Source organism: Chelonia mydas, chromosome 27, assembly GCF_015237465.2.
Source record: "Chelonia mydas isolate rCheMyd1 chromosome 27, rCheMyd1.pri.v2, whole genome shotgun sequence".
In the NCBI taxonomy this organism is placed as follows: Eukaryota; Metazoa; Chordata; order Testudines; family Cheloniidae; genus Chelonia; species Chelonia mydas.
Window position 1 is genome coordinate 11,967,826 of NC_057860.1, and position 27,578 is coordinate 11,995,403.

General features: G+C 56.0%; 2 protein-coding genes across 4 annotated transcripts in view; both read right to left on the minus strand.

Annotated features, from left to right (window-relative positions):
- Window positions 1-208: 208 nt before the first annotated feature.
- Window positions 209-12,625, minus strand: ARL5C (ADP ribosylation factor like GTPase 5C). The gene is made up of 6 exons (XM_037887043.2): window positions 12,518-12,625; window positions 8,965-9,025; window positions 7,864-8,011; window positions 5,670-5,753; window positions 4,453-4,604; window positions 209-1,973 (listed from the first exon to the last, which is right to left on the minus strand). The coding sequence occupies exons 1-6, from the start codon at window positions 12,561-12,563 to the stop codon at window positions 1,925-1,927; spliced, it is 540 nt and encodes a 179-aa protein (XP_037742971.1). The 5' UTR covers window positions 12,564-12,625; the 3' UTR covers window positions 209-1,924.
- A 7,306-nt stretch (window positions 12,626-19,931) lies between these two features.
- Window positions 19,932-27,578, minus strand: part of CACNB1 (calcium voltage-gated channel auxiliary subunit beta 1) — a 30,092-nt gene continuing 22,445 nt past the window's right edge. For 2 of the 3 annotated variants that reach the window (XM_043536860.1, XM_037887142.2), the window contains 4 exons: window positions 26,250-26,401; window positions 25,648-25,743; window positions 24,953-25,138; window positions 19,932-22,947 (listed from right to left, as the gene is read on the minus strand). In XM_043536860.1, the coding sequence (XP_043392795.1) occupies window positions 22,477-22,947; window positions 24,953-25,138; window positions 25,648-25,743; window positions 26,250-26,401 (905 nt within the window). In that variant the 3' untranslated portion in view covers window positions 19,932-22,476. Of the gene's footprint in view, window positions 22,948-24,599; window positions 25,139-25,647; window positions 25,744-26,249; window positions 26,402-27,578 lie in introns of those variants that run through there. The other variant, XM_037887144.2, reaches the window with a different exon arrangement.

Sequence of the window (27,578 nt, forward strand, 5' to 3'; positions counted from 1 at the left end):
CCTCAAAGATATTTAGGCACCTAACTCCAACTGAATCCATGGAAGTTAGGTGCCTAAACTCCCTTTAGGATCTGGGCCTAATTGACTTACTCAGGATCTCACAGGCAGTCTGGGGTAGATTTAGGAATTAAACCCAAATCTCCTGGATCCCAGCCCAGTGCCTTATCCACAAGGATGGAAAAGCTATTAATAAAAGACAAGACCCCGATTGTGCAAAAAATTAAATAGTGGAGCCTTTAATCAGGTATAAAATACAAGACACGAGTTTTATAAAAAAATACAGAACTGGAGAGTCAAAGGGATCATCCCAGAAATCGTAAAAACCCCCATCGGAGCCCAAGGCAGGAAGCTGTGATGAGCTGTCCTGCTCCTCAGAGTCCAGCAGGGGGGCCTGTGCAAATGCAAATTCATGGGACAAGTTTAATTAGTTAAAAGCACTTAACTGAAGAAGATTCGTTAAGGGGCTGATCCAGAGCCCAATGGATTCAACGGGCAACTTTCCAGTGGGTTTTGGGGTCACACCAGTTTAGAGCATTGCACCGGAGAACAGTGGAACCCCTGACAGTGACACCCCCCACCCTCAGTCCTTTGTGCTTATCCAGCATCCTTCACATCCAGGGATTACAGGTCACTCTACAAAGGCAAGCACTCGCCAAAGGGGGAAACTGAGGTACAGAAGAGTTAAGTCATTCCCCACAAGTCTGCTAAAGCAGAACCCAGGTGGGTCTCCCTGACCATCAGCTTCTGCTGCCTCTGGAGTGAGACTCGATCTTCAGTAGGAACGGGACACGGGCTGGATAGGTCAGACCCAAACATCCCTGAGTCCGGATCCAGGGTTTGGATTTGGTCCCGATGCCAGGTCCCACACGGATCGAGCGGTGCTTGAATCTGGCCCTGCTAGGCCAGACACATTAGTAGCTTCTGGTGGAAGAGATGGGAATGAACCACTGTGAAGGGGCAAAGTTTGCTCCCTGGGGTGTGGCTGGGGCAGCTCTTCCCCACCCATTCGTATTTCCCCACCCTCACTGAATCCCTGCCCTCCAACAGCGCTGGAGGAGAGGCCCGAATCCAGATCTGTGTTCTTGCCCCAGGGCCGTGGCAGGGGAGAGAAATACTCAGGAACAGAGCCACAGAGCCGGCCCTTTCCTGCTTGGGTTAAAAAATATAAAATACAAGATGTTCAAGGCCTTGATCTGACGGACCAAGGGAAAGCACCAATGGCAGGAAACATCCAGTGCGCGCTCGTCGATGCATCGCTGAGCAGCCCAGGGATGATTGGAGAGCAAACCCTGGGAAACGTCAGTGTCCCCAAGGTTTCGGATCCTCGCCCCAAACGCCACCCAAGTTTGGAGAAGAGCATAGGCAGCGCCGCTCAGAGGGGAGCTGGGGTTTAAAGGTCACCTCCCTCCCCCGCCCTCTAGCAAAGTTTATCCCCAGCCCCCATCTGAAGACCTAAGGCATTTTCTGTTAACTGGACTCCGGAGGGTGAGGTTCTTCCTTTCATAGCTTATCGGTAAATCTGCTGGGAGCTGCGCTGGGCCTGCGTGTGCGTAAAATCCTCAGGCGCCAGGCTTCTTTGTTCCAGCTTTTACTGAAGTGCCAGCCTGGAGCGAAGAGATTTCTTCCTGTTGGTTTCCCTCTCTGCAGATGTGATCCAGAAGAGAGGACCCAGAACCGATTCCTCTCAGAGACATGATCCAAAACGGACCCTCTCACCCAGTAGATATGATCCAGATTCCTTCCGGACATGCAATCCAGGAGGGACCAGTTCCCACGCTGACCCGGGCTCTGAAATACACTGTCCGTACAAAATCCCAGCTTCAGCTGCTTTAGAAGGAAAGTCCAGGCTGAAACTCACAGGTATAAAAAAATAAATAAGATGTTTGAGAGCTTTGCACTGTTCCGTCATGTCTGGTCAGATGTGTCAGTTGGCAGCTACTCGAGACTTCATCCACTCCAAGCCAGCTGGCAGGCTGCACGAATGGGGAGAGAACGTGCATTAATAACCACGCTCTGCACTGATACCACCTGCCAGAGGGTTACACAATGGGGAAACTGAGGCCAGCGGCAAGGATGTGATTGGCCTGCACGGCTCAGCAAGTCAGGGGCAGAGCTGGGAAGAGAACCCAGGAAACCTGGCTGCCAGCCCCCCTGCTCTAACCACTGGATCTCACTCCCCTTGCAAAGTCAGACGCAGAACCCCACTCCCAGCTCTAACTGCTACACTGCACTGCCTCCCCAGAGCTGAAAGCAGAACCCATAGATCCTAACCCAACCCCCTCTTTCTCTAACCACTAGATCGCGCTGCCTCTGTTTCAATACAATGCAAGCAGCTCCAGCCCCTGGCTCTCCACACAGCAATCCCCCAAGGACTGTCCAGGGTGTCCTTATCATTGGCAAAGCAAACAGCAGCAGCCGGTGCTTCTGAACAGGCTCCTCTTTGGGGGAGACACCGGTTCCCAGGTGCTGAGAAGTCCCTGATTATCCCACAGTCACAGCTGAGTCAGCCTCCTGCTATGGAAAGGCCTTGAGGAGAACAGAGAAAGGCAGGGCCCCTTTATAGGCTGGGGGGTGAGACAAGAGGCTAGAGACAAGGTGGATTAAGTTTCATCTGAGCAGTGAGTCATTGGTTAACCCAGCCCCAGCTACTCAGCCTGCAGCTCAGTGAGCACCAGTCACCAGTGCCTGCCCGCCAGGACGCGACCCAGACAGGCGCACCTGCCCCCGGAGCGTGCGTCTGTGCAAACTGAGCAAACACTTGTCATGCCCCCTGGCGTCTATTCCCACGAAGCCAGCACAGCTGGTGCTGGGAGCATTCTGGCTGCGTGAGTCACACTACCTGAGCGCTCCGGGCAGAGACAAGGCTTTTGCCTTTTGTTTGAGGTGTTCAGAGAGTTTGGAAAAAATAAAGTGACGAACTCCTAGGAGCGGCTCCTACTTTACTGATGGAGAAACTGAGTCAGAGGTAAAGTGCCTTGCACACAGTCACACTTGCTCAGGGACAGAGCTGAGAGAGCACCCAGGAATCCCTCTGTGCTAACCACTACTGCTCTTTCCCTCCCAGACATGGAGATGGAACCCAGGAGTCCTGACTCCCAGCCCTCTACACTAACCACTAGACCCCACTCCCCTCACAACAGATGATCGCTGGAGTCCCAGTTCAGTCCCCTGCTCTAACCACTACACCCAGTGCCTCACAGGTAAAAGGGTGCCAGCTGCACACGACAGACACTTAGAGGTGGCCGGAACATTTAGACGCAAGTCATTGCAAGTCAGGGCTGGGAAGTGCGTTTGCCCAGGCCGTGAGTGTGGGGACCCTGCCTACGTCTGTGCGGCCAGAACCTCCCCTCCAGCGCCAGCTGTGCTGGGCCCCAGCCGCTCTAGTCAGTTACAGGAATCACCTGACTTTCTGTTGACTTTTTCCCCAACTCAGTGCTAGGGATGTGTGGAGCCAGCAGGACAGCCCGATGCTTGTCGTTGGGTGAGTGCCGGTCAAGCTGCCGGGCCTTTTGGGTGTGCACCAGGCTCGTGTAAATACACACAGGGGGTTGGGATCCATTTGAAGGATAAGAGAGGACAGAGCGACCCCCGGTACAGCCAGCGTAGATCATTACATGAGTATCCACAAGCCAAGCACTTCCCCAGCTAATCAGCTGCAAGGTGCCTCCAAACGCCCGGGCCAAGCCAGGGAAGAAGGGAGCCCACAGGAACTGCTGTGCTGTCCGTCTAGCCCAGTCTCTTGCCAGAACTGGAAGCTACAAGAAACCCCCTAGCGAACAATTACGGGAGAAAGCGGCTCATGGCTTGGCACAGGAGGGTTCTAGCCCTTAGATAGTCCTATCCAGCCTAACAAGACAGCAGATGTGCTGATTATCTGTATGTCTCCACCTAGAGCTGCTTCTGGGGTTTCTCCCCATGGAAAGTACATTTTCAGCAGCAATTCAAATACCAAAATACTTCAAATTGGAAAAGCCGCCCAGGTGCCTCATGGGAGTTGTAGTTCACACACCTCATGCTCCCATTCACTTCTACAGACAAGGTTCCAGGTCAGACTACATCTCCCATGATGCATCACAGGCTCCCCTCTTGCATCATAAGGTTCTGTGGCCATGGTGCAACATGGAAGATGTAGTCTGGCTGGGAACCTGACCCATAGAGAAGGCTGGGGACAGAAAGCAACTAAATGACAGCTCCCATGAGGCACCGGGACAGCATTTCCAAAATGTTTTGGCTTTCAGGCGTAAAGCAGACACTTTTCAAAAGTATCCTTTAACCAAAAATCCAATTCTCCACCAAAACCAGTGTAGACAGAAAATTTTCAGCCAGCCATACCCCTAACCCTTTGCTGAATGCCATTAAGCTCTGTGCCTCACTTCTGTCTTGTGGGACAGAGTTCCACAGGACACTTAAGCACCAAAAGGGACAGCTTAATTTACTCTGTGGTGCACTCACCCCTCTCCCGTGAGGGCGCAGCAGCCCTGGATGTGCCATGGGTGGTCCTTGATGGAGCTGAGGGTTAGGAACTTGGAGATCTCAGAGGTAGTCATGGAGTTCTTTACATCCTGCTTGTTGGCAAATATCAAGACTGCTGCATTTTGCAGGTCCTGGGGAGAGAGATCCCACCATTAACCTTCTCCCCATTCCATTCAGATCCCCCCCACGCAAACATCCCCCAGCCCGATGGTGCTGCTAAGGGGCAGGGAAGCAGTGCTAGGTACCAAGGTGGTGCAGCTTGGGACAAGAGACATTACACCAGCGTGGGTTCCTAATACAATCGTTGGCTGAGGTTCCTGGCACTGGAGGAACCTCAGCCCCCATCCCCAGCACTGGAATAAAACACCACAGAGGCTCCCAATTTATGAAAAGACCAGGAGATCAGCACACTTGTTAGAGGTGCCGGGCTGGCAACCGTAGGGACCCTGAAGGGCTCTGGTTAACCTGAGCCCTGTGCACTGATACTAGAGTGATGAGGGCCAGATGAATCCAGCCACCACAGCGTGGCCAGTGACCATGTGGGCCGGGCACTGGGCTGGGAGTCGGGACACCCGGGTTTTGTTTCCGGCTCTGCCACAGATCTGCTATGTGACACTGTGCAAGTCACTTCCTCTGTTTCCCCTTCCACCCTTTGGCTATTTAGATTGTGACCTCGTCAGCACAGGATCTGTAAGCGCCTGGCACAATGGGGTCCTGATCTCAGCTGGGGCTTCTCGGTGCAACTATAATAAACCAGAACACTCCTTAAACCCCATTCTGAATGGATCAACTGCGATGCGGACGCTAGTCAGAACTGGACTGAGTCTCGACAAACTTGTTTCGTGTGATGCTCAGCACCCGAAGGAAGGAGACGCGCTGCTTTATGAGCCATCAGTCCCTACGTGGGCAATATGGAGACGCTGAGCAGAGTGGCTACCTGCAAAACGAACCCAGGGATTTCTACAGAGCACGGGGGATAACGCAGCTAGGGCTCCGTGCTACGGACGGCTGGGGCCTTGTGCCTGAAACAGCTGGGTACCCTGCCGCTAAGGCATCAGGCCCTCTTGACAGGGACGGAGTGTCGCACAGTTCCCAGCAACATCGCTCAGGGATCTGCCTCCAACTCACTAGACAAAAGCGGCTTTACTCTGGACATGAGGCCGTGGCCACAAAGGGCGACGCCGGCGCAAACTCACCTCGTGGGCCAGCATCTTGTACAGCTCCTCTTTCGTCACTGTCAGCCGCTCGCGGTCGGTGCTGTCGATCACCAGGATGACAAACTGGAAGGGGTAAGGGGGGGTGGAAAGAGCAGATGTCGATCAAACACCCCGGTCCTGGGCTAACATCTGAGGCCTGGCTCAAGAGCTGCAGGTGGAACAGGAGCCAGGTCGGGCCCTTTGGCACAGCACATTATTTATCAGGTGTATTACCGGAACCCTTAGGAGCCCTAGCCATGGATCCGGACCCTGCTGCGCTAGATGCTGCACAAACACGTTCTCCAGCTGCTATTTTACATCAGAAATTCAGCTCACGTCTAGCCTGAGCAGCTCTGTGGAGGACTGGAGAACTGGCATGACACCAGTGACTCCAAGGAAGTGAAACAATCATTTGACAGGAAGCGTGGCCTTGGGCTGGGACTCGGGAGACCTGGGTTCAATTCCTGCCTCTGCCGCAGATGCCCTGGGTGACCCTGGCCAAGTCGCAACCCCTCTGTGCCTCAGTTTCCCCATCTGTGGAGAATAATTCTTTCTCCCAAGATTGGCCTGTCTGTACATTACAGCTCATTGGAGCAGGAACTGTCCCACTATGTACATGTACAGCGCCTAGCACAATGATGCCCCAATCATTGGCCCCTCTAGCCCTTACTGGAATACAAATAATTAAGAGCTTCCCTTGGACTAACTTTCCATGGTAACCAGGAATCACACTGATTCCCCGCGGAAGCCATTCATTAATGGCCAAGCCAACATTTGTTCTTTGGCTGTACAGCACCTAGCACACGGGGTCCTAGGTGCTACCGCAGTACAAATAATTCATAGTAATGTCACAGCCAAACTCGATTGGCTCGGGGCTTTGGAGCTGGTGGAAAGTTAACAGCAATCTTGCACTCTTGCTGCTCGGGCAAGACCTGTTCCAAGTCGCGAAACAAAACCCGAATGGCAGCGGGAGAGAAATTCCAGCTCGAGTTATGTCAGGAATGCTGGCCAGGCAGGAAAGACAAAGGACGTGTTTGAACTCAGATCCCTGCCTCTCTCTGCGCTGCCAAAACAGCTGGGGATCTTTGCCAGGGTGCTCTTCCCTCCGGGACAGTATTTTAATCCCATTCAAAACAAGCTGCGACAAAAGGGGAAAACCCACCCTGTTTAGAGAAGCGGCACCCTCCCGAGTCCTTCCCCCCCAAATTCCCACCTGCTTCCTGCCCTAGTGAAAATCTGTTCACTCTCCAAAGCCACCCGCTCCATTCTTAAAGGAGCAGCGCGATATTCAACATCAAGTTACAACGGAAGGGTTCGATCCTGCCACCTTTACTCCCAACAAGGAGCCCCATTAACATCAATGGAAGTGATCGCTCGAGTAAGCATTGCTATGTAGGATCAGGTGCTTAAGCTGGAGTTGCCAGAGTACCCGTGGGGAATTAGGAACGCAAACCCAAGGGGATTTGGTCGCCTGATGCTGCTATACAAGTGTAAGAGTCTGAAATAGCAACAGAACCTGATCAAATCAGCTTTCCCAGTGGAAATCTAACAGTGCCTGTCTGCATGAGGCCACTCATCCCTGCTCCCAGCACCTCTTGGAGCAGAGACAGCTGCTGCCGGGTGCCCACAACCGGAGCACATCCCAAAGCAGGGGAATCCCGGACACTGGGCTGTGGTGTGAGGAGGAGGCATGGCAGAGAAAGCAAGGGAGGCGGTCAGCTAGCCTCTTGCTCAGAGGGTAGCACATGGAACTCCTTGGTTATGGATCAAGGACTAGAGTAACAGGGGGACTGCCTGTCAGGACCGAGGTGCACTGGCAGGTCCCCAAGAATACAACAGGAAAGGGGTGATGTGGGTCGGGATGGCTCTGCATTGGTTGAGTTGCGGGAGGCTACCCTAACACAGAGATAGCAGGGAGCTGCAGGTCAGGATGAAGGGGCATCAGCAGAGCTGCACGCAGGGGTCCCAGCACTGGAATAGCAGGGTGGGCTGTGGGTCGGGGCTGAGGGGGATCTGCGCACTCATCTGGCAGCCATCGTGGCCAGTCAGCTTCTCCCTTCCTCTGTAACTACAAGAAATCCGCCAGCTTCTCCAATCTGCCAAGCAAATCAAGCCCAGGCAAGCATCACAGGGCCATCGCAGCCAGCCTGGGAGGGGAGCAAGATGGTGCTGCTCCTCCCACCCGGCCTCTTACCTCTGTGTTGGAGTAGTAGGTGTTCCACGTGGACCGCAGCGTCTCCTGTCCCCCGATGTCCCACATCAGGAAGTGGGTCTTCCTCAGGATGATCTCCTCCACGTTGCTGCCGATGGTGGGTGATGTGTGCACCACCTCGTTCATGAGGCTGTGGGAGACACAGGCCAGGTGTCAGAGCCGCCCCAGCATAACCCAACACCGGACCCTCCCTTGCCCCCTCGACTGGGGCACACCAGGTGCTTAGCAAGAAGCAAATGAGCATGGAACCAGGATGGCCTTGGGGTTAAGGCCCTGGATGGGGATCCTAGAGACCTGGGTTCAATTCCCTGCTCTGACACAGACGCCTTGGGCAAGTGACTTAGTATCTCTCTACCTCAATTTCCCACATGTAATACTCCCCTCCTCCCACCCTTTGTCATCTACAGTAGAACCTCAGAGTTATGGGAATGGAGGTTGTTTCTAACTCTGAACAAAACGTTATAGTTCTTTCAAAAGTTTACAACTGAACGTTGACTGAATACAGCTTTGAAACTTTACAACGCAGAAGAACAATGCTGCTTTTAGCCACCTTACTGGAAACAGTTTCCTTACCTCCTCAAATCTTTTTTTTTTTTGGCAGGTGGTAGTTTATGTTTAGCTCAGCACTGCACTGTATTTACTGGTTTTTTTTGGTCTCTGCTGCTGCCTGATTGCGTACTTCTGGTTCCAAATGAGGTGTGTGGTTGACCGGTCAGTTCGTAACTCTGAGGTTCTACTGTACTTGGATCAGTCTCCTACTATGGGTTTGTACAGCGCCTGGCACAATAGGCCCCTGATCTCAGCTGGGGCCTCTAGGCTTAATAGAAACAACTTCAGACTAGGCTTCTGCCCCCCCCCCCCCCCCCGTGGAGCCCCACCCCCCTTGCTAATTTCATGCTAACCCGGTTGCCTTCTGGAATGAGAAGATGGGATTCAGGCATCCTTGTTTTACTCTGACCATTTGCTGCCTGCTGGGGGAGGCTCTGCAGCAGGGGGGTTGGGCAGGAATACATCATCTCCCTGCTCAGCCATCTGGCTGGCGGTTTGACTCTGAATGGGAGATGAAGGGATGGGAATACTCACAACTGGTAGAGGATGGTGGTCTTCCCTGCATTGTCCAGGCCAACAATGATCACCTTGTGCTCTGTAGAACCAAAGAGTCAGGATGAGAAGGACACTAGCAGTCAGGCAGAGAAACCCAGCCAATCCAGCCAACCCGGGGTGTAACCCAGCTTCTTCACCCCGCCAGCTTCCCGTCCCCCCGCCCAACACTTGGAAAATCAGATGGCTTTCCATGAGCAGGCTGGTTCTGATCGGGGACAAGCGGAAAGGGGGTGCTGAGTAGCAGCGTTTTAAACACAAGGGGCATAAAAATCCATGAGCCGAGCGGCGCGAGATTCCAAGGCTCCCGTCTATGCTGTGCTGGGATTACTGCAGGGAGCAGATCTGGAATAGCACTGTGGCTAAAGAGGGACTGACAGTTTCCAAAGATCTAGTAGATAGAGCACTGGACTGGGATCCAGCCCTGCCACTGATCTGCTGTGTAGCTTTGGGCCAGTCATGTCTCTGCTCCATGCCTCAGTTTCCCTCCCATGTTGTCTTGTTTGTTTATACTGTAAGCTCTTTGGGGCAAGGACTCTCTCTTATGCTGTGTCTGCGCAGCACCTAGGACAGTGGGGCATCTAGATGCTATTGCAAGATAAATGTTAACTAGTTTAACGGGAGGGATGGTGGGTGCTGTAGTTAGTCTAGCCTAGGACTTGGAGACCTGGGTTCAATTCCCTGCTCTGCCAACACCCCCCCCCCCCCCCCCCGAGTAAAGCCATTTAGCTTCTGTGCCCTGGTTCCCTGTAGAACGGGGACCACAGTGCTGCCTTCCCTCCAGGGGAGTCGGGGGATGAATACAGCTATTGTGGTGATGAGGGCCAGAGAAGGATCATAGACAGCTACGTCTGAGACAGACAGACATTTACAAATCCACTAAGGGTTTTGATTTTTTTTTTTTTTTTTTTGAAGCAGAAAAGAAGAGAAACCCAGCCAAGAGGCCAGTAAGCCCGACTCCATGGAAACAGAGGGGACCGTTTGCAACGTAGCAAAGGGCATGCTACGCTTTGGTGCAAATGGAACATCTCCTCCAAACTCCCTCCATCCCATGCTTCACTTTACCCCCGGATCTTGGTGCTCTCCAGAATCCATCCCCAGCCAAAGCAAAACCCCTTGGAAGCGAAGTTCCCCAACACACGTTCCTCCGCTGGAGTTTGAGGGTGTAACCAAGCCCGTGAATTGAGAGTGGCGGTTGTGGAGCTGGTGGTGGGGAGGGGGAAAGAGAGAGAGGCAGGACACCTATCCTTGGGCACGAAGTGCTCAGCGTATGAAATGTGAGCGTCACAGTAGGGTGACCGTGCAACATCTGGGAACAGCTGTGATGTAAGGGGCACCCAGCCCCTGCCTGCAGGAGAGGCGAAGGATCTAGAGCAGGGGTTCTCAACCTGTTCCTTTCCAAGCGCTCGCCCCCCCCCCCCCCAAACATGCTAGAAAAACTCCACGGCCCACCTGTGCTACAAGTGGTTTTCTGCATACAAAAGTCAACTGCCCGGGGCCCCTGCCACAGGGGCCACAAAGCGAAGCTGCTCAGGCTTTAGCTTCAGCCCCAGGTGGTGGGGGCTGCTTCAGCTTTCTGCCCTGGGCCCCAGCAAATCTAATGCTGGCCCTGCTTGGCAGCCCCCCCCCCACCCCCCCCGGAAACCTGCTCACGGTCCGCCAGGGGCCCCAGACCCCTGCTTGAGAACCACTGATCTAGAGGAGTCACGGCTTCTGCAAAGATCAGTGGCTCTGAACTGAAACGGCTTCAGTCAGGAAAAATCCTGGCAGGCACATCAATCCCAGAGTAAAAATAATTTCTGTGGGGGGAGGGCGTGCGTGCAGCGCGGGACTCCAGGGGAAGGGAAGGAAACTGACGGCACAGCCATCTCCCCCTCTGGGCTCCGCTCACAATCAAAAGAAGCTGTTTTCTCTCCAGACCAGACGCCCACACAATGGGCCGCGCTGTTGCATTGTCTGGGAGCCCAGGCCAGAAGTATGGCTGGCCAGAGTTTGGAGCGCCCGGGGAAGCGAGGCTGTTCTCAGTCCCACCCTGGCTGCAGGACAGGGGCAGCCCACAGGGCATGAAAGTGAGAGCAGCCGGAGAAGGGTGGGGAAAGCGGGTCAAATCCCAGCTCCCCCAGCAGGGAGGGCAGCCGGGGGCGGGGGGGGGGGACGGACGGACGACGACGACCTTTATAGGTACTGTTCTGTTCCTGGCAAAGCCCCAAATCTTCCACCTGGGGCCCAGACCCAGGCCTGCCCCGCCAGAGAAGTGTTATGGGGTGATTTCAGATACAACCCGCAGGGTGAAGAGACCCATGTCTAAAATCCTCCAGAAGGCAGCTTTCGGCCCCAGCTCCTCCTTTCTGCCCCAGTGTTAAAAGCAGGCCCCAGAAGGAGGGGAGCCTTTCCCATGGAGGCCAACTGCTGAGCCCCCCAGAGCAGACTGGCTCCCGCCCCCCAGTTCCTTTGTTTTCTCTGGGCTCCTTATTGCAAAAAACTTTCTTCTTCCATCTGTTGTTCAGCTCAGCCCCCTGCCCCACCCACAACCCCATTCCCCAGCCCTCTGCCCACCCCCTGCAGTCTCCCCCCCCGACCCCTTCCCCCAGCAGCCCCCCAATCTACACCCCCAACCACTCCAGCAGCCCCCCCCACCTTCCCCAGGCCCCTTTCCCAAGCAGCCCCCAACTATGCCCCCCAGCAGCCCGGATCCCCACCTAAATCCTCCAACCCCCTTCCCCCCCACCTACGCCCCCTCCCCAGCCCTCTGCCCTCCCCCAGTAGTACCCATCTACACCCCCAACCTCCCGCCCCCAGCGGCCCCCCACCTACACCCCCTTCCCCCAGCGGCCCCCCACCTCCTTCCCCCAACCCCCTTCCCCCAGCGGCCCCCCACCTCCTTCCCCCAACCCCCTTCCCCCAGCGGCCCCCCACCTCCTTCCCCCAACCCCCTTCCCCCAGCGGCCCCCCACCTCCTTCCCCCAACCCCCTTCCCCCAGCGGCCCCCCACCTCCTTCCCCCAACCCCCTTGCCCCAGCGGCCCCCCACCTCCTTCCCCCAACCCCCTTGCCCCAGCGGCCCCCCACCTACACCCCCAACCCCCTTGCCCCAGCGGCCCCCCACCTACACCCCCAACCCCCTTGCCCCAGCGGCCCCCCACCTACACCCCCACCCCCCTTGCCCCAGCGGCCCCCCACCTACACCCCCAACCTCCTTGCCCCAGCGGCCCCCCACCTACACCCCCAACCCCCTTGCCCCAGCGGCCCCCCACCTACACCCCCAACCCCCTTGCCCCAGCGGCCCCCCACCTACACCCCCAACCCCCTTGCCCCAGCGGCCCCCCACCTACACCCCCAACCTCCTTGCCCCAGCGGCCCCCCACCTACACCCCCAACCCCCTTCCCCCAGCGGCCCCCCACCTACACCCCCCAGCCTTCCCAGCCCCCAGGTGCACGGGGGGGTGGAGGGTCCCAGGCAGGCCCCCTTTGCCGCGCGAGTCTGGACCGGGGGGGGGGGATAATGGGGCGAGGGGGTCCCCCCGGGGGGCCCTTACCCTGGCTGCCGAAGATGCTCATGAGCTTGGCGAACAGCTGCCCCATGGCGCCGCCGCGCCGCGAACCCGCCGCCTGCAGCTACTGGCCGGGCCGCGCGCCCGCCCCCCGGTTATAGCCTCCGCCCGTGACGTCAGCGCGCGGGCCTGGCCCCGCCCCCTGGGGGGTTTTCCCATGGGGCCGCTGCGCACCGAGTGTCGCGGGGGGGTGGTTATTGATGCTGGTTGTAGAGAGGAAATTCCAGCTAGCCCCATTCCCACCCTAGGCTGGGGGTCCCAGGCTCATGTCAGCCCCACTTCTTCCCCGTCCCACCGCCAGCCTGGGGGTCCCAGGGCCAGGCCAGCCCCACTCCCTTCCCCTTCCACCCCCAGCCTGGGGGTCCCAGGGCCAGGCCAGCCCCACTCCTTCCCCTTCCCACCCCCAGCCTGGGGGTCCCAGGCCCATGCCAGCCCCACTTCTTCCCCTTCCCACCGCCAGCCTAGGGGTCCCAGGCCCATGCCAGCCCCACTCGCTTCCCCTTCCACCCCCAGCCTGGGGGTCCCAGGCTCATGCCAGCCCCACTTCCTCCCCTTCCCACCCCCAGCCTGGGAGTCCCAGGCCCATGCCAGCCCCACTCGCTTCCCCTTCCACCCCCAGCCTGGGGGTCCCAAGCCCATACTAGCCCCACTTCCTTCCCTTCCCACCCCCAGCCTGGGGGTCCCAGGCCCATACTAGCCCCACTCCATTCCCACCCCAGCCTGGGGGTCCCAGGCCTCATTCACGACCAGCCCTTGTGGCAAAGGGGAGACCTTTTGATTGGACCCAGCCTCAGAATTCAAGATCCCACCCACGGATTTTGCCTACCCCTGAGCCAGGAGGGACATCTCGCTCCGGCTGGAGTTTGCGGCCAATCTCTGGTCGCACTGGAAAAGAGAGACTCCCAACTGACTTGCGTTGTTTCCCCGTATTCCCCCTGTCCGTATCTGCCTCTTGTCACTTGTCTTATCTCTAGATCTTTGGAGTAGGAACAGGCTTTCTTTCAATTCTGTGGTTGTACAGAGCCTAGCGCAATGGGGCCTGGGGTTGATGACTGGGGCTCCTGGGCGCTGCCACAAAACAAATAATACTGCAAAAAATTACACCCACACACAGCAGCATGGTTCAAACCACAATGGGGGGGCAAAGGTTCTGCCCCAAGAAAGACACTCCTCCCGCCCCCGCACACACACACACACATTTCTGATGCTCAGCCACATCTGATCCAGACTATCCAAACTTCTGCTGTCCAGAGATCTGGGATGCAGATCTCTCCGGATTAGCCTCTCCTCGGAGGATGCAGCAAAGTTTTGCTCACTGTGTTTCAGGATTTTGCTCACTTGTGTGTCAGGATTGTGGGTTGGCAAAGTTTTGCTCACTGTGTTTCAGGATTTTGCTCACTTGTGTGTCAGGATTGTGGGTTGGCAAAGTTTTGCTCACTGTGTTTCAGGATTTTCTCCCCCTCAACCTGAAACCTCAGAAGCAGCGTGAAAACAGAATGAAATCCCTTTCGGTGCCTGTTGGGAAGGAGGGATGTTTGATTTGGGGGTGAAGGTCCAGGCTGGTTCTTACTTTACAGGAACTGATACACCCAAAACAAGCTCCTGAAACAGAAACCGCGGCGGCAAACAAAGCGCCATAGGGGGATTTACCCAGAGCTGCTCCCCCTTGGCAAATATTTAACAGCAATGACAATATCTGGAAGCTGAGCCAAGCTTCCCTGAAATGCTCTTTCTCAGACTCTACCCCTGTGCTGACCGACAGGACTGTAAAACTTTCATCCATCCCCTTCTCACACTGGCAGAGCAGTAGGCCTAGGTGAGAGGACTTTAAATCTACAGCAGCTGGACCAGCATGGGACTGCGTCCTCCTTTTGAATGAAGGGAGAGAACCAACCCCAACCAACTTTGCAAAGAGCTGGCACGTCGTCCACAGCCTTGTTCTTCTTCACCGTTCATGGGCATAGGCCATGTGGTGATTAGACAAAGACGGGCTGTTTGTTACCTGTCCGAACTGAGATTAGCACCCCATTGCACTGGGCGCTGCACAGACAGAGGAGAGACAGTCCCTGCCCCAAACCGCTTCCAGACTAAGGAGGCGGGAACAAAGAATGCTCATCAGCCCCATTTTACAAACAGGGATCTGAACCACAGAGAGATTAAGCAGCTGATGCAAGGTAGAGCGTTTTCTACTTATCTATGGATGGTGTTTTACCATCACCATCCTAAATGTAGGTTTAGGAAGAACAGAGTTTTAAAAAATCAGTTCTTTGCTGAACAGAAAGATTTCTATTGTTGTTGTTAAACTCCAATGCAAACAGCTTTTGGGTTGGATTTAAATATTCCCCTGGTGTTTTTATAACCCAAAAGAACATACTGCAAAAGAATAGCCAACCTGGAAATCAATCTGACTACAACTGGAAGTGAAACTGACCATGAGTTAAGTACCATCCGCTTAAGCACAATAAGAAAGAAAGAAGCAGCTTTAGGTATGGAAAGTAAATTAGATTTAACCAGCTTTGTTTTTTAATACCCCAGCGTGTTCATAATTAGGCAGATAAGAATTTGTTTTACTAATATGATTAAATAGTACTCTGGATTCTATAATGCATTTAATCTGTAGAGCTCAAAGCATTGTAAAATAGGTTGACAAATGGCATTATCTCCATTTTATAGATGGGGAAACTGGGACACAGAGTGGGGAGGTGGCTTGTTTAAGGTCACACAGTAAGTCAGAAAAAGAGGAATAGCATTTAAATCTCCTAAATCATAATCTGGGCTCTTCTCCTCCAGACCACATTACTGCTCTCCGATTATTACTGACTGTGTCCCTTTAACCAAATTTATTTATTACTCTGGAAGAGCTTTGCTTCAGTTTTGGGGGAGAAGTTTAGCCAAAGAGCTGGGCAGAAATGTTTTCCCACAAAACGTTCTTAATTGAAGTAGGGCCTTTAAAAAAGAGAAGAAGAAACCTTTTGCAAACAAAAAAATTGGCCTTTATCCAAAGTTTCCATTTATCGTGGTATTTGAATTGACAGTTCTAGAAACACTGTTGTCACAACAACTTTTGTGATCATTACTGACCTTTCTTTGTTTCGCAAAAACAAGCTTTGGCAAACAAACAAAAGTCAATATTGATTAAAATACTGCAACATAAATAACATCGGCACTTTTGGTTATTCGTTTTTTGACCAGCTTTGTACAACAGAGGGAGGTGGAGATCAGGACTGTGGTGCTATCGGAACTAGTTCTCTCACTCCTCATGAAGACCTTCCTAAAGCGTCTTTAAAAAATTACTTTGAGGGCTTGATTCCCATTCTCTCCCCCCCTTTCCCTCCCCCACTTCAGAAATCCCACCAAAGACCCTTAATATCCCACGAAGAACATGCTGAAGCAAAATCAACACACCATCAAACTGCTCACAGTCTACTTGTATAGTGGTTTTGTATTGGTGTCCATTACCGCAGCACCAGGGTGCCTGATCGGATTGGCAACCCCAGTGACACAGTCCTTGGTTAGAGAGAAACAACGGACTAAAGATTAGTCAGTTTCCAATCGTCATCGTTCCCAACACACACACTCAGTTGCTTGAGAAAAATAAAGTGATGCAACAATTTGAATCAGTTTGTAAAAGGAAAACGATCCATTTCTGCTTGTGTGTGTGGGAACCAGAGATAGAGAGAGGGAGAAGCTGCCAATCCACTGTGTTCTTGGAATTCCAGGGAACTAATTACATTCTCCTCCCTGAAAATCCCCGTTTCACTTTATTTAAAATGTCATGAAAACACCTGTCTTTGTGTTAAAAAAGAAAAAGTGAACACAGAAATGTACCCCAATCAACAGTGTCCTTGAAACCAGGCTGTCCTTTCTGTATTTCACTTTAACCTGGCTGGCTGATGTCCTACCCACATGGAAGTCACTGGGAGTTTTGCCATTTACTGGTTTCAGAGTAACAGCCGTGTTAGTCTGTATTCGTAAAAAGAAAAGTGCCACAAGTACTCCTTTTCTTTTTGCCATTTACTATAATATAAACAGGGCCAGAATTTTACCCTCCATCTCTTTCCTCTGCTGTGAAGGATAAACAGTGAGGAGGACAAAGTTCTCCCAATCACTTTTTCTCTGTCTGCAGCCATTAGGCTGCCAGTGCGAATTCAGAACCTTTCTAGATTTTTGTCAATGAAATACGTTAAAAGTTCCTTATGGAAAAGTTCTGTCAAATTTACGAGCGAGGAACCCCCTAGGCTGCTACAGAAATGTAGTTAGGTTCTCAAGAAACTGCTCTCCAGACTTACAGAATTGAATAGAGAATGGTCTTTGGAACCATCTGACTGAATTTCACAGCAGGGAGAGAGTTATTAAATTCCCTAGGACGGTTTAAAAAAGATCTCTAGACAGGCCTTAGTATATTCTATGACATTCTATAGGCTTTTCCCTATCAGGATTAAAGCAGGGCTCCTTACTTTTAATCTAGGTATTTGTAACGTTACCATCAGTGTAGTTTCTACGGGCCAGATCCACAAGGTATTTAGGATCCTAGTGTCCACTGATTTGGACCTGGTTTATTAAATATCTCTAATGTGCCATGCCCAGCTATAGTACTATATAACAACCAAAGGACCCCGAAAAAAACTACAGCTCCCATGATTCACCTCACCTGTCGCTCTTGGACTGAGAAAAATCCCTCCATGTGACATCTGAGAACAGGGCCGACGACAGTGTAGAAAACGCTGGCTAGGCAGAAGCATGATTTGCTCCGCTGCTCGGGAAGGAACGGGTTTGTGTGGTCAGAGTGGTGTTGCAATACAGGAACCTGGTGAATTGTTCACCTACTTGGTGTTGTAATGGCTGCGGATTTCCTCTGCGCTACTTCGGAAAGTGCTGTAATGGTCCGGAAACCCCCCTTTGTCCCCTGTGCATCTAACACACCAAGGCTAAAGGGACGAGATCCTCAGAGCTATTTAGGTGCCTGATTCCAGTGGGAGTTAGGCGCCTAAATACCTCTGAGGAGCTAGGCCAGCGTCACTTCTTTGCAAGATGAGGCTTTTGAAATAAGTGGCTGTACTGGGGCCTTCTCTTTAATCTCCGCCTAATCACCTGACGGGGATTGCTTGATCGTGATCCAGAAGCACCTCCACAGGGAGAAGATTTCTATGCTAGAGGCCCTTTAATCTAGCAGGCAAAGGTGTAAGATCCATTGGCTGGCTGCTGAAGGAAGGTACAATTACAGTATTAAAGACAAATTCAAGCTGGAAATGTTTAGCATTGAGGAGAACTGGCCATGGGGTCATGGTAGATTGTCCATAACATGGAATTTTAAAATCAAGAGTGGACGGCTCGCTCCAGCGGTACCATAAACTATTGGGCCGGATGTATGACTCACTGGGTGAAAAGTTCCAGCCTCTCACGCAGGAAGTCAGATCAGATTATTTCTTATGTCTCCTAATCTGTCAAAAGCATTTCCACAGCAGCCAGTATTGTGATATCCAGGAACTATCTACACTGGAAAGATGGGCCTCTCCCATCTAGGAGACCCCAGGGGTTGCCCTTCCTCTCCCAATAAGCACCCAGAACTTTAGCTCCTCCTCCAACCCCTCTTGACTCTTGCAAAATTGACGTGGATGTCTTGAGAGAAAAATCTCTCGCTCAAGATCTCTGTGGAGGAATTACTAATCTGCACTGGCTAGTTTAGTGGTGCCCTGCTGTCAGTGGATGCGGCAAGGGGTCCTCAGTAGCCAACGGGGGCAGGAGAGGGAGATGGCATTTAGTCAGCAAGCTCTTTGGTGGCAGGAATCTTGTCATAATAAATCTGGGGCACTGGCAGTGGTGGGGAAATGAGGGTCCCTGTCAGTTGTAGCAGGGCAATAGCACCTCGCTCCTGTATAGCATTTTCATCAGTAGGCCCCCAACTGCTTTCCAACACCGGTCAGGATCATTAGCCGCATGTTACAGATGAGGAAACTGAGGCACGGAGAAGAGAGGTGACTTGACCAGCAGGCCAACGGCAGAGTTGAGGAGAGAACCCAGGTCTCCTGAGTCCAGTCCAGCGCGCTGTCCAATTTTCAAAGTGCAACAAAGTTTAACGAATGCTTCAGGAGCCCAAGTAGGCTGAAAAACAGCCCCAACCATCTCTCTGAAGCACCACGCCGTCTTTCAGATGAGATGTATACCTGAGATTGTGACTGCGTGCAATGATTTAAAGATCCCCTGGCGTTCTTTCCAATGTCCTCATGCATAGACAGCACAGCACACCCCAGAAGCAGCTGCATTTCAGCAGCGAAGGACGTAGATGCCATTTGCAACCAGAAGTGCCCAGGACAGCAGAGTAGTAGCCTGGTTTGGAGTGTTGTGACGCATGACAGCCGGCAGGTGGCAGGGACACACCGCTAGCCTAAGTTAACCCTCACCTCCCCAGAGAGAACACACGTTGGCCAATGCTCCCAGGGGCCCAAACACGAACATAACCATGCGCCCCTACACGCACTGTAGTGCTCTGGCTGCGCAATACCATTTCCTTAACAGAAAGGGGTGAAAGGGAAGAATGGCGTTTGCCATTAAATAGAGGAACAAAAGGGAAGGGCAAATTTTTCTCCCACCAACTGTGTCACGGTCCCTTTAAGTTTCTCAACCGTGGGGCAATCGGTGGGCCAGAACAGGTGCAGTATTGTTTCCATTTTCTGCTTGGATAGAGGAAAGGGGCAAACAGAGGTTTGAAAATTCACTGCCACTGCAGACACACCCACACGCGGGCACCGGAAGTATCATCTCGTGCTTCCTGACATAGGTCGCAAAGGCCCAGAGCCTCAAAACCTTCACTTCATGGCTATTTGAGAACCTTTGAGGCTCTGGGCCAAAGTCAAACACAGAAGGGTTGGGTATAGAACCCAGGAGTCCCAAGTCCCACTCCCACATGCTCATCATTAGACTATAGGGCCCCCCCAGTGGGAGAAGTAGAACCCAGGAGTCCTGATTCCCTATGCCTGAAAAATGATGCAACTGGGGCTGAGGAAAAGCAATTAAAACATTTGATCACTTGTCCCCAAAAGCTCAGGAATGGCCAGAAATGCAGCTTCCCAGACACTTCCCTGCAGAACCACCAAGGGCCAGCGTGAGCTGCACACAAGAGCGCAGGCTGATTCTACAAAATAGTTCCACTTCCACTGTAATGGGGCTGGGTCTTTAGAGCTTTCACAGCAGAAGAATCAAATTATACGACAGGGGATGGAGGAGACAAATGGTGCGTGGCTGATCTGTCACTTTAAAAGAAAAAACAATCTAAAATGGACTCAACTGCAGAGGTAGCCAACTGATAAGGGTGGAAGGGGACTCATCTGGCATTAAAAACTCATAAGCACATGGCTCTAGTGTTCTTCCCACACGCCCCATCACAGCAGCGTCTTTAGAGGTCTCAATGAAATATTTATTACAAAGAATCAAGCGAATGGGAGAACGTTACCCCCTCCCCAAATGAACGATAATAAATAAATAAAATATTTGCTTTTAAAATAGTTTGTTAAATGACATAAATACAGGACGGTTCATTGCTTTCAAGTGGCTTTGCTCACATTCGGGCTGTGTCCATTTCACAGACACCTCCTCCCCGCCACCCTCTACTGGGTTCAATAGTGTATCATAGGCCCCATACTGCCAAAGGAGATTCTCCTGTAGTTCAACTGGTAGAGGCCTGTGTGCTGAATCCTAGGCCTGCTACCACCATGAAGCTATGAGCAGAAGTACAGAGAGCCATGAAGTGCAGTATCGACAATACGTTGATGTGGCTAGAGCGTGCGGATTTCTTAGTGCTTAGTGGAGGTTCGCTTGTTATCCCCCCGGTTTACAGAAAGGGGAAACTGAGGCACAGAAAAGGAGCGTGGCCTGACAAAATGGCAGAGCTGGGTGTGGACCTGAGGCACCCCAGGCCCCTGTTCTAACCACTAGATGGCACTGCAGGAATCACAGACAGCTGCCAATCAACCTCAAGAGGCCACTGAAACCAGGACGGTGCTGCACAATCAGGGTTTACAGCGAATGCCAGATGTGGGACTGGGAGGCCCATGGGTCTGGTCTAAGGCAGTGCCTCCCAGGGCTCTCCTGGTGAAGCTTCCAGTGATACCCCAATGGGGGGGGGCGTTGCCCCCAACCGTTACTGACTAAGAGCAAAGCTTAACATTCCCTTCAGGTGGGGGGGGGGGGGGGGGTTGGATCCACAGCCACCGTGCAGGGTGGGGAGGCTGGCGCAGGCCCCTCTAGGCGCGCATGTGATGGGGGGCGGGGGTGTCTGATGGGCAGAGCGCCAGGGAACTCACATCCAAGAGGCGCTATGCAGAGCCAGGCCCTGCCCGGGTCCCAGCTTGGCACGGGGGGTGGGGGGAACGGGGGGATGGACAGACACGTGCTCACACACACGCGGACACACCATGGCTGGACAAGACAGGACTGAACACATACCAGACAGCCACAGGGACGCAAGACACTGCACAGGGGAGGGGAGGGGCGCTGGGCAGCCATGGGCATTTCATGTCAGCCCAGGTTTTGGCACCAGGTGGGGGGGCGGGAGGGGGAAGCAGCTCTGCCCAAAAAGTCAGAGGTCTGGGCTGGATCCATCCAGACCCCTTTCACCCACCCTCCTCCCAGCTTCCACCATCCCAGGCCCTGGGGGGGAAGAGAGCCCCAGTGGGGACGGCAGGGAAGGGCCTGGGCCTTTGGGTAGGGGCTGGGCTCCGGCCGGGATAAAAATACCCCAGAAGCGAAGGGCCCCAACAGGCAGGCCCATGAGCACTGGTTCCCACCCCAGAAGTGGGTGCAAGAGAACAGGGCAGGCCAGAGCTAAGCCTCAAGAAGCTGTTAACACCTCCCCTCCCAAGCCAGCTGGGAGATGCCGCCCCCTCCAACCCTTCCCCCCCCTTGGGGAGTGGGGGGCATTTCAGCCCAGGGGCCGCTTTGCCCTCAGAGAGCAGGGTGTCAGCCCGCCCCTTCCAGCCCAGTTCAGGCTTAGGGTGCCCAGATAACCCCACACAGCACTCACATGCGGCTCTGCAGGCAGGGGCGCACTCACGGCAGGCCCCAGTGCACACCCCACACGCATGCATCACCCCCCCCTCCCCCACCCGCTCCGTCTTGGCAGGCGAAATCGAGCTGGGGGAGCTGCCGGGTGGTCAAGGGGCTGGGTTCTGTTGTAGGCACTGGACCGCAGAGGAGCTTCCTTGGCGCTGGGCAGGGACCCCGGGTGCCGGAGACGGGCTCTCTCCAGCGACCGGGGGGCGCCGGCCGTCCCACTCCCCTGGCGGCTGGGTCATAGAGAGCACCATGGAAATACAATGGGATGGGGGGGTGAGCGGGGAGCAGAACCATGGCAGGGAGCGAGGAGGAGGTGGCTGATCGGTTACATACCAGGGTTGAGCATGCTTTCCTCCCAGGGGTGGGACGGGGGGGGAAGGTGCCCTGCCTCAGGGCATGGTGCCCCACACCACATGTCTGCATGTGAGTGGGGCAGGCAGGGGGGAGCAAGCTGGGTCCCAGTTTGGTCAGCTTTGGGGGCGGGGAAAGCCCGAGAAACACTGGGCTGCCCTTCACCCCCGGGGTCCCCTGAGACCCAGGAGGGGTTTAAGGTGGGAGTGAATCTTCACTATCTTATGGGAGATGAGAAGGGCCCCTCTGGGGGCTGAGTGGGGGGCACCACTGGCAGAGGGCCCCCCTGGCACTGCTGGCAAGGGATCCCCATGGAGGGGGGGTGGGGAGCATCATACAATCTCAGGCCAACCCTGCTAGGGGGCATGAACCACACCAGCCTCACAGGGGAGCGCTATGCTCAGAGGCTCCTTGAGGAGAGAGACTCCCCCACAGGATATGCTGAACCCTGCCCCCCCCAGTAGATAACACCCCATCCCAGGGGCCCCTAGCTGACCGAAGCCCCACCCCCCAGGGCCCCTAGCAGCCAGATGCCCCACCCCCTAGCGGATGTAAACGTCCCGCCCCCAGCCCTCCAGGTCGTTCTTGTTCCGGCTCATGGCCTCCTCCTCACTGGGGCAGTAGCGATCGCGCCCTTTGCTCCGGCCCCGCAGCTGCCGGTTGTGGTTCTGGTGCTCGGGCTCGGCCTCGTCCCAGGAGCCCTGGCGCTGGTGGAGGTGGTGGCGGCCCAGGCCCCGGGGGTAGGCGCTGGGGGTGCCACCGCGGGGCTCGGGCTCCTCGTAGGGGTCTGTCTCCATGTCCATGCAGGAGTCGCCCGGCTCGGTGTAGGCAGAGTCGCGGCTGCCCTGGGTCTCCGAGTCGAAGGTGTCCTGGCGGGACAGGCCGCGGTTGGCCAGGCGGGCGTGCTGCTGGCCTGGCCGCCCCTGGCCGCGGTTGACCAGCTCCCCCGGGTAGTCGTGCAGGCTGGCGCGCTCCCCCTCACGCGTCTGCTCCCCATGCACTAGGTAGGGTCCCTGGTTAGGAGAAGTAGCGACAAACCATGCGAACGGGAGAAGACAAGGCAGAGTTAGTCTGGCCACCAGGGGGTGACACTGGCAGCTCAGTACCGATTAATACACACGTATATCGTCAGCACAGCGAGAGCAGCCTCTGGGCTGCTGAGCCCAGGCCCCCAATCCCAGTCTGGGCCACAGGGGAGATGAAACTATGGGGTCCCAGCCCAGCCCCTGGGGGAGGTTATACCTGTAACACTGAGTATGTGGGATGGTTTGCTCAGGTGGGGTTCAGGGCTGGGATGTGAGGGCTGAGCGGCAACTGCAGAGCTGTGTGCGGGGGAGGCCCTGGACTGGAATAGCGGCAGTGGGGGGGGGGGGGGCCTGTGGGCGGAATTGAGGGGCACTGGGGGGCAGGAATGAGGGGCGCTGGCAGGGCGGTGTATGGGGAGCCCTGGACTGGCATAGTAGGGGCTGTGGGGGGGCTGTGGGCAGAATTGAGGGGCACTGGGGGGCAGGAATGAGGGGCGCTGGCAGGGCGGTGTATGGGGAGCCCTGGACTGGCATAGTAGGGGGGGGGGGGGCTGTGGGCAGAATTGAGGGGCACTGGGGGGCAGGAATGAGGGGCGCTGGCAGGGCGGTGTATGGGGAGCCCTGGACTGGCATAGCGGTGGGCAGTGGGCTGGATTGAGGGGCGCTGGCAGGGTGGTGAATGAGAGAAGCACGCCCGGCTCCTGCCTGCCCGAACGCGGAGGAAGCCATGAGCCGCAGCTCTTCAGCTATCCAACGAGCATTACAAACGAGACACCACGACACAAACATGCCCTGACCTCCCCGCCCACCTGACCAGGGCGGGGCACGACTGGGGCAGGTTCCCCGGCAGCTGGAGAACCTCCACTCGCACTTATGGGGTGGTGCCCAGGGGGAACCAGCCACTCACTAAGGCAGCAGTGGGGAGCAGACAGAGGGGCTAGGCAGGCTGGATCCCGAGGAGCGGGCACAGACATGGTGTGTCGGGGTGCCCTTAACAGAGGCCTATGAGCTCGGTGCTCTCGGAGACCAGGGGCAGCCTGCAGGCAGGAGTTGGGATGCCTTGCGGGTGGGGGACAGCGAAAGGGAGGAGATGGGAGAAGGAGCCCAGCTTCCTAGCCAGGGTGAGGAAATTGTGAGACGCTTCCTCGCTAATGGCTCCCACCTACACTAGTGGGGATGGTGGTGCGACAAGCCGAGAGGACGCCTGGCACTGCACGACAGCCGTGCCGGGGTTTCTGGCGCAGGTCTGGCTGCGCTGGTGCTGCCCTCTGACGTGGATAGGGAGTCACCCCCTTGCCCCAGCACTCCCCCGCCCCACAGCCCCATCCTGCACTGCAGAGCCTCGTGTTCGGAAATCACCCAGCGGCCTTTGCTCCCACTCTGAGAACGGTGCTGTGGGAACCCCAGAATGCACTGCGCCGGAGGCAGAGCCCAGCAGGGCCAAGGGTCCCCTGCTAGAGGGGTGACTGGAAGGAGCCCCGTGCAAACAGGATCCTGAGCTAGAGCCGGCTGACGGGCTCGACCTAGCTCTCCAGAGGGGGCAGCCTTTACGCAGAAGCCCGGGGGGGGGCAGACGGGGGGAGGCCGATGGCAGCATGGCACTTCCTGGGCAAAGCCCGGCTCCCTGTGATGCAGCTACAATGCTCGGGCACCGCTGGGGGAGGGGGGGTGGGCGGATCCTTCCAGGTTCCCCCTATGGACTCGATGCCCCCCATTCCTGAGCCTTCGAACGATGCTGGGCAGGCAGAGGGAGTCCCTCCATGTGCAGGGCAGCGGGATGGGGGGGCAGCAGCAGAGGCAGGGGTGCGGGGAATCAGCCGGGGTTTCCCATGAAGATTTCTTCCTCCATGTTCATTGAAGGCACCACCTCCTCCTCCTCTTACAGCTACAGCGCGTGCTCCTCCACCCTGGGCTGGGCGCTCAGCCCCTGCTCCAGGCTGCCCTTCCCGCCCCAGAAGCCCAGGTTGCGCTTGAGGGAGGTGAGCACCTGTACCTGGAGGTTGGAGACGGGGGCGGGGCTGGCGGCCAGGGCGGCGGTCGCCATGGTGCGGTTCAGGAGGGGATTGGGCGGGTTGCTGCTGGGCGGGTGCGTGGCCTTCCAATAGGCTTCCAGGTATTCAGCCAGGTGCTCGCAGGCGTCTTCCAATTGGTTCTCGTCCAGGATGATGTCAAACATTTCCTGCAATGAGAGAGAGGGGTGTGAGGTGGTCCAGCTGGGGGTGTGGGGAGGGGCAGAGGGCGGGGCCTCGGCCAAGCTGGGGGAGTGGGGAGGGGCAGAGGGCGGGGCAGAAGGCGGGGCCTCGGCCAAGCTGGAGGAGTGGGGAGGGGCAGAGGGCGGGGCCTCGGCCAAGCTGGAGGAGTGGGGAGGGGCAGGGCAAAGAAGGGTACTTGGTCAAGCTAGCAGTGAGAGGTAATGGGGGTATAGGCCGATCAGGGCACGCTGTAGGGCAGATATTCACTGGCAGGGGGGCAGGGACTTGGCCCAGGCTGCAAGTATGGGGCAGTGGGGCGGGGCAGGTATTCTGCCAAGCTGGGAGTGTGGGGGAGCGGTGTGGCAAGCAGAGGGCGTGGGGGGCGGGACAGGCTGTGGGGTGGGTACTCACTGGCTGAGCTGGGGGCATGGGACAGTTGTGGGGCAAGGCGAACTGGGGGGGGAGGGGAGGGAGAGGCTGTGGGGCAGGTACTCACTGGAGGGCACTGTGCCAGCTTATCCGACGCCACCATCTGCACATTCAGGTGCTTGGCCTGGGACTTCCCCCGGGACTTGACCAGCCTCTGGAGCACCTGCAGGGGGAGGGGGCGGGGGTGGTGAGCGCAGGGGAAGGGATCCCCCTGGGGCGCCCCCCGCTCTCTGTTCCTCTCCAGTCCCGAGGAGAGGGGCTGGGCATGGGGGGGGGGGGGGGGGGGGGGGGGGGGGCTGACTCAGGGCGAATGAGGTATCATAGCGGCTCAGGCCAGGGTCTGAGCCCAGAGCTCAGGCAGGAAAGCTACAAACTCTGCCCCTTTAAGATGCTGGCTTCCCCAACCCCCATCTCTGTTGATGCCCCTCAGTCCCTACCTGCAGCCCCCCGCCAGCCCAGCCCTGGGCCTCTCTTAAGCAAACACTACTGCATTGAATGTGGAGAAATGTTCCTCAGAGGACAAGGCTGAGACCCTACAACTCGTTGCACCTGTGATCTACCCCTCCCCCACCACCACTTTGCTCTGACCAGCATGGGAGGACTGGGCAGTGAGTCCCAGGCAGCAACACAAGAGCTGGGCCATCCCTCTGCAGGGTCCAATGCACCAACCTTGGGGGAGGTGATCTTGATGTAGACAATGATGGGGGCCAGCGAGGTCTTGGCCAGCTGGGCCGGGTGGTTGATGGTGTCGGCATCCAGGGCCACAAGCTGAAGCGTCCGGGCCAGCTCGAAAATCCGCTCGATCTCGCTCTGCACCTCAGCTGTCAGAGCAGAGAGATAGTGAGAGACTGTGGGGAGGGGATGGACTGGGGGGGAGGGGGAAGGGGCAGAAAGACCGTGATAGATGGGGGGCAAGGGGTAGAGAGACAGTGAAAGACTGTGGGGAGGGGGTGGAGTGGGAGAGGGGGGCAGAGGCAGAGAAACCTTCAGAGATGGGGGAGCAAGGACCAGGTGGGGGGCCAGGAGTAGAGAGACAGTGAGAGACTGGGGCGGGGGGGGGGGGCAGAGCCTGGATAGGGGTTGGGGGGAAGGGGCCAGGTGGGGAGGATCCTGGCACAGTACGTTGTGGGTGGGGGAGATGTCAGAGGGGATAGCAACAGGGGAAGCAAGGTATAGTAAGGGGGCAGACCTTGTGTGGAGGAAAAGGGGGAGATATGGAGGGTATATGTGGGGGAACAGCTTTGCGGAAAGCCACAGGGAGAGGCCATACACTGGGGTCTCTGCATCCCAAAGACAGTTCCCCCTCCCCTCCCCCCAGGCACACACGAGACACATGGGTTTCACTGCAGCTCCGTCTCCTCCCCGAGGCGGGAAGGACGTGTCTCCTGGGTCCCCAACGCCAGGTACCTTCATGCCGTGCTGCATACTGGGCAGTGGGATCGCTCCGCGGAGCCCACGCCTGGCGCGTGCCCAACGTGTAACGCTGCCCTGGGTGGGTGCACAGCCAGTATGGACCAGAGATCATCCAGCACCAAGCCACGAGGCAGGGCAGGGCAGGGCGGGACACACACACACACACACACACACACACACACACCACTTTGCGCCAAGCAGGGGACAAAGCAAAACCCAGATCCCCACGTGCCGGGACACTGGGGACACTGGGATCTGGGATGAGCGTCCTGAGCTCATCTTCAATCCTGAGGCCTCATATCAGGCCGGGTGTGGGACAGACCCCTGGGGAGGGGATTCCTGCCCTGGCTGACTCCGGCCCCACACACGGAGCAGCTCATTGTAGATCTGAGCCAGGGGGCATCGGCGGGGCAGCTATCTTGCTCTGCTGCCCGCCTCGTGGCCCCTGCTGGAGTGACCCTGAGTCCATATGGCGGTAGGAGCAGGAGGTTACACGTCGGCCCCTGGCACGCTGTGGATCCCACGGGGTTAGGCAGCACGGTAGGGAGCGGTCTGGACAGGTCTCCGAGAGGTTAAAGGTTACAT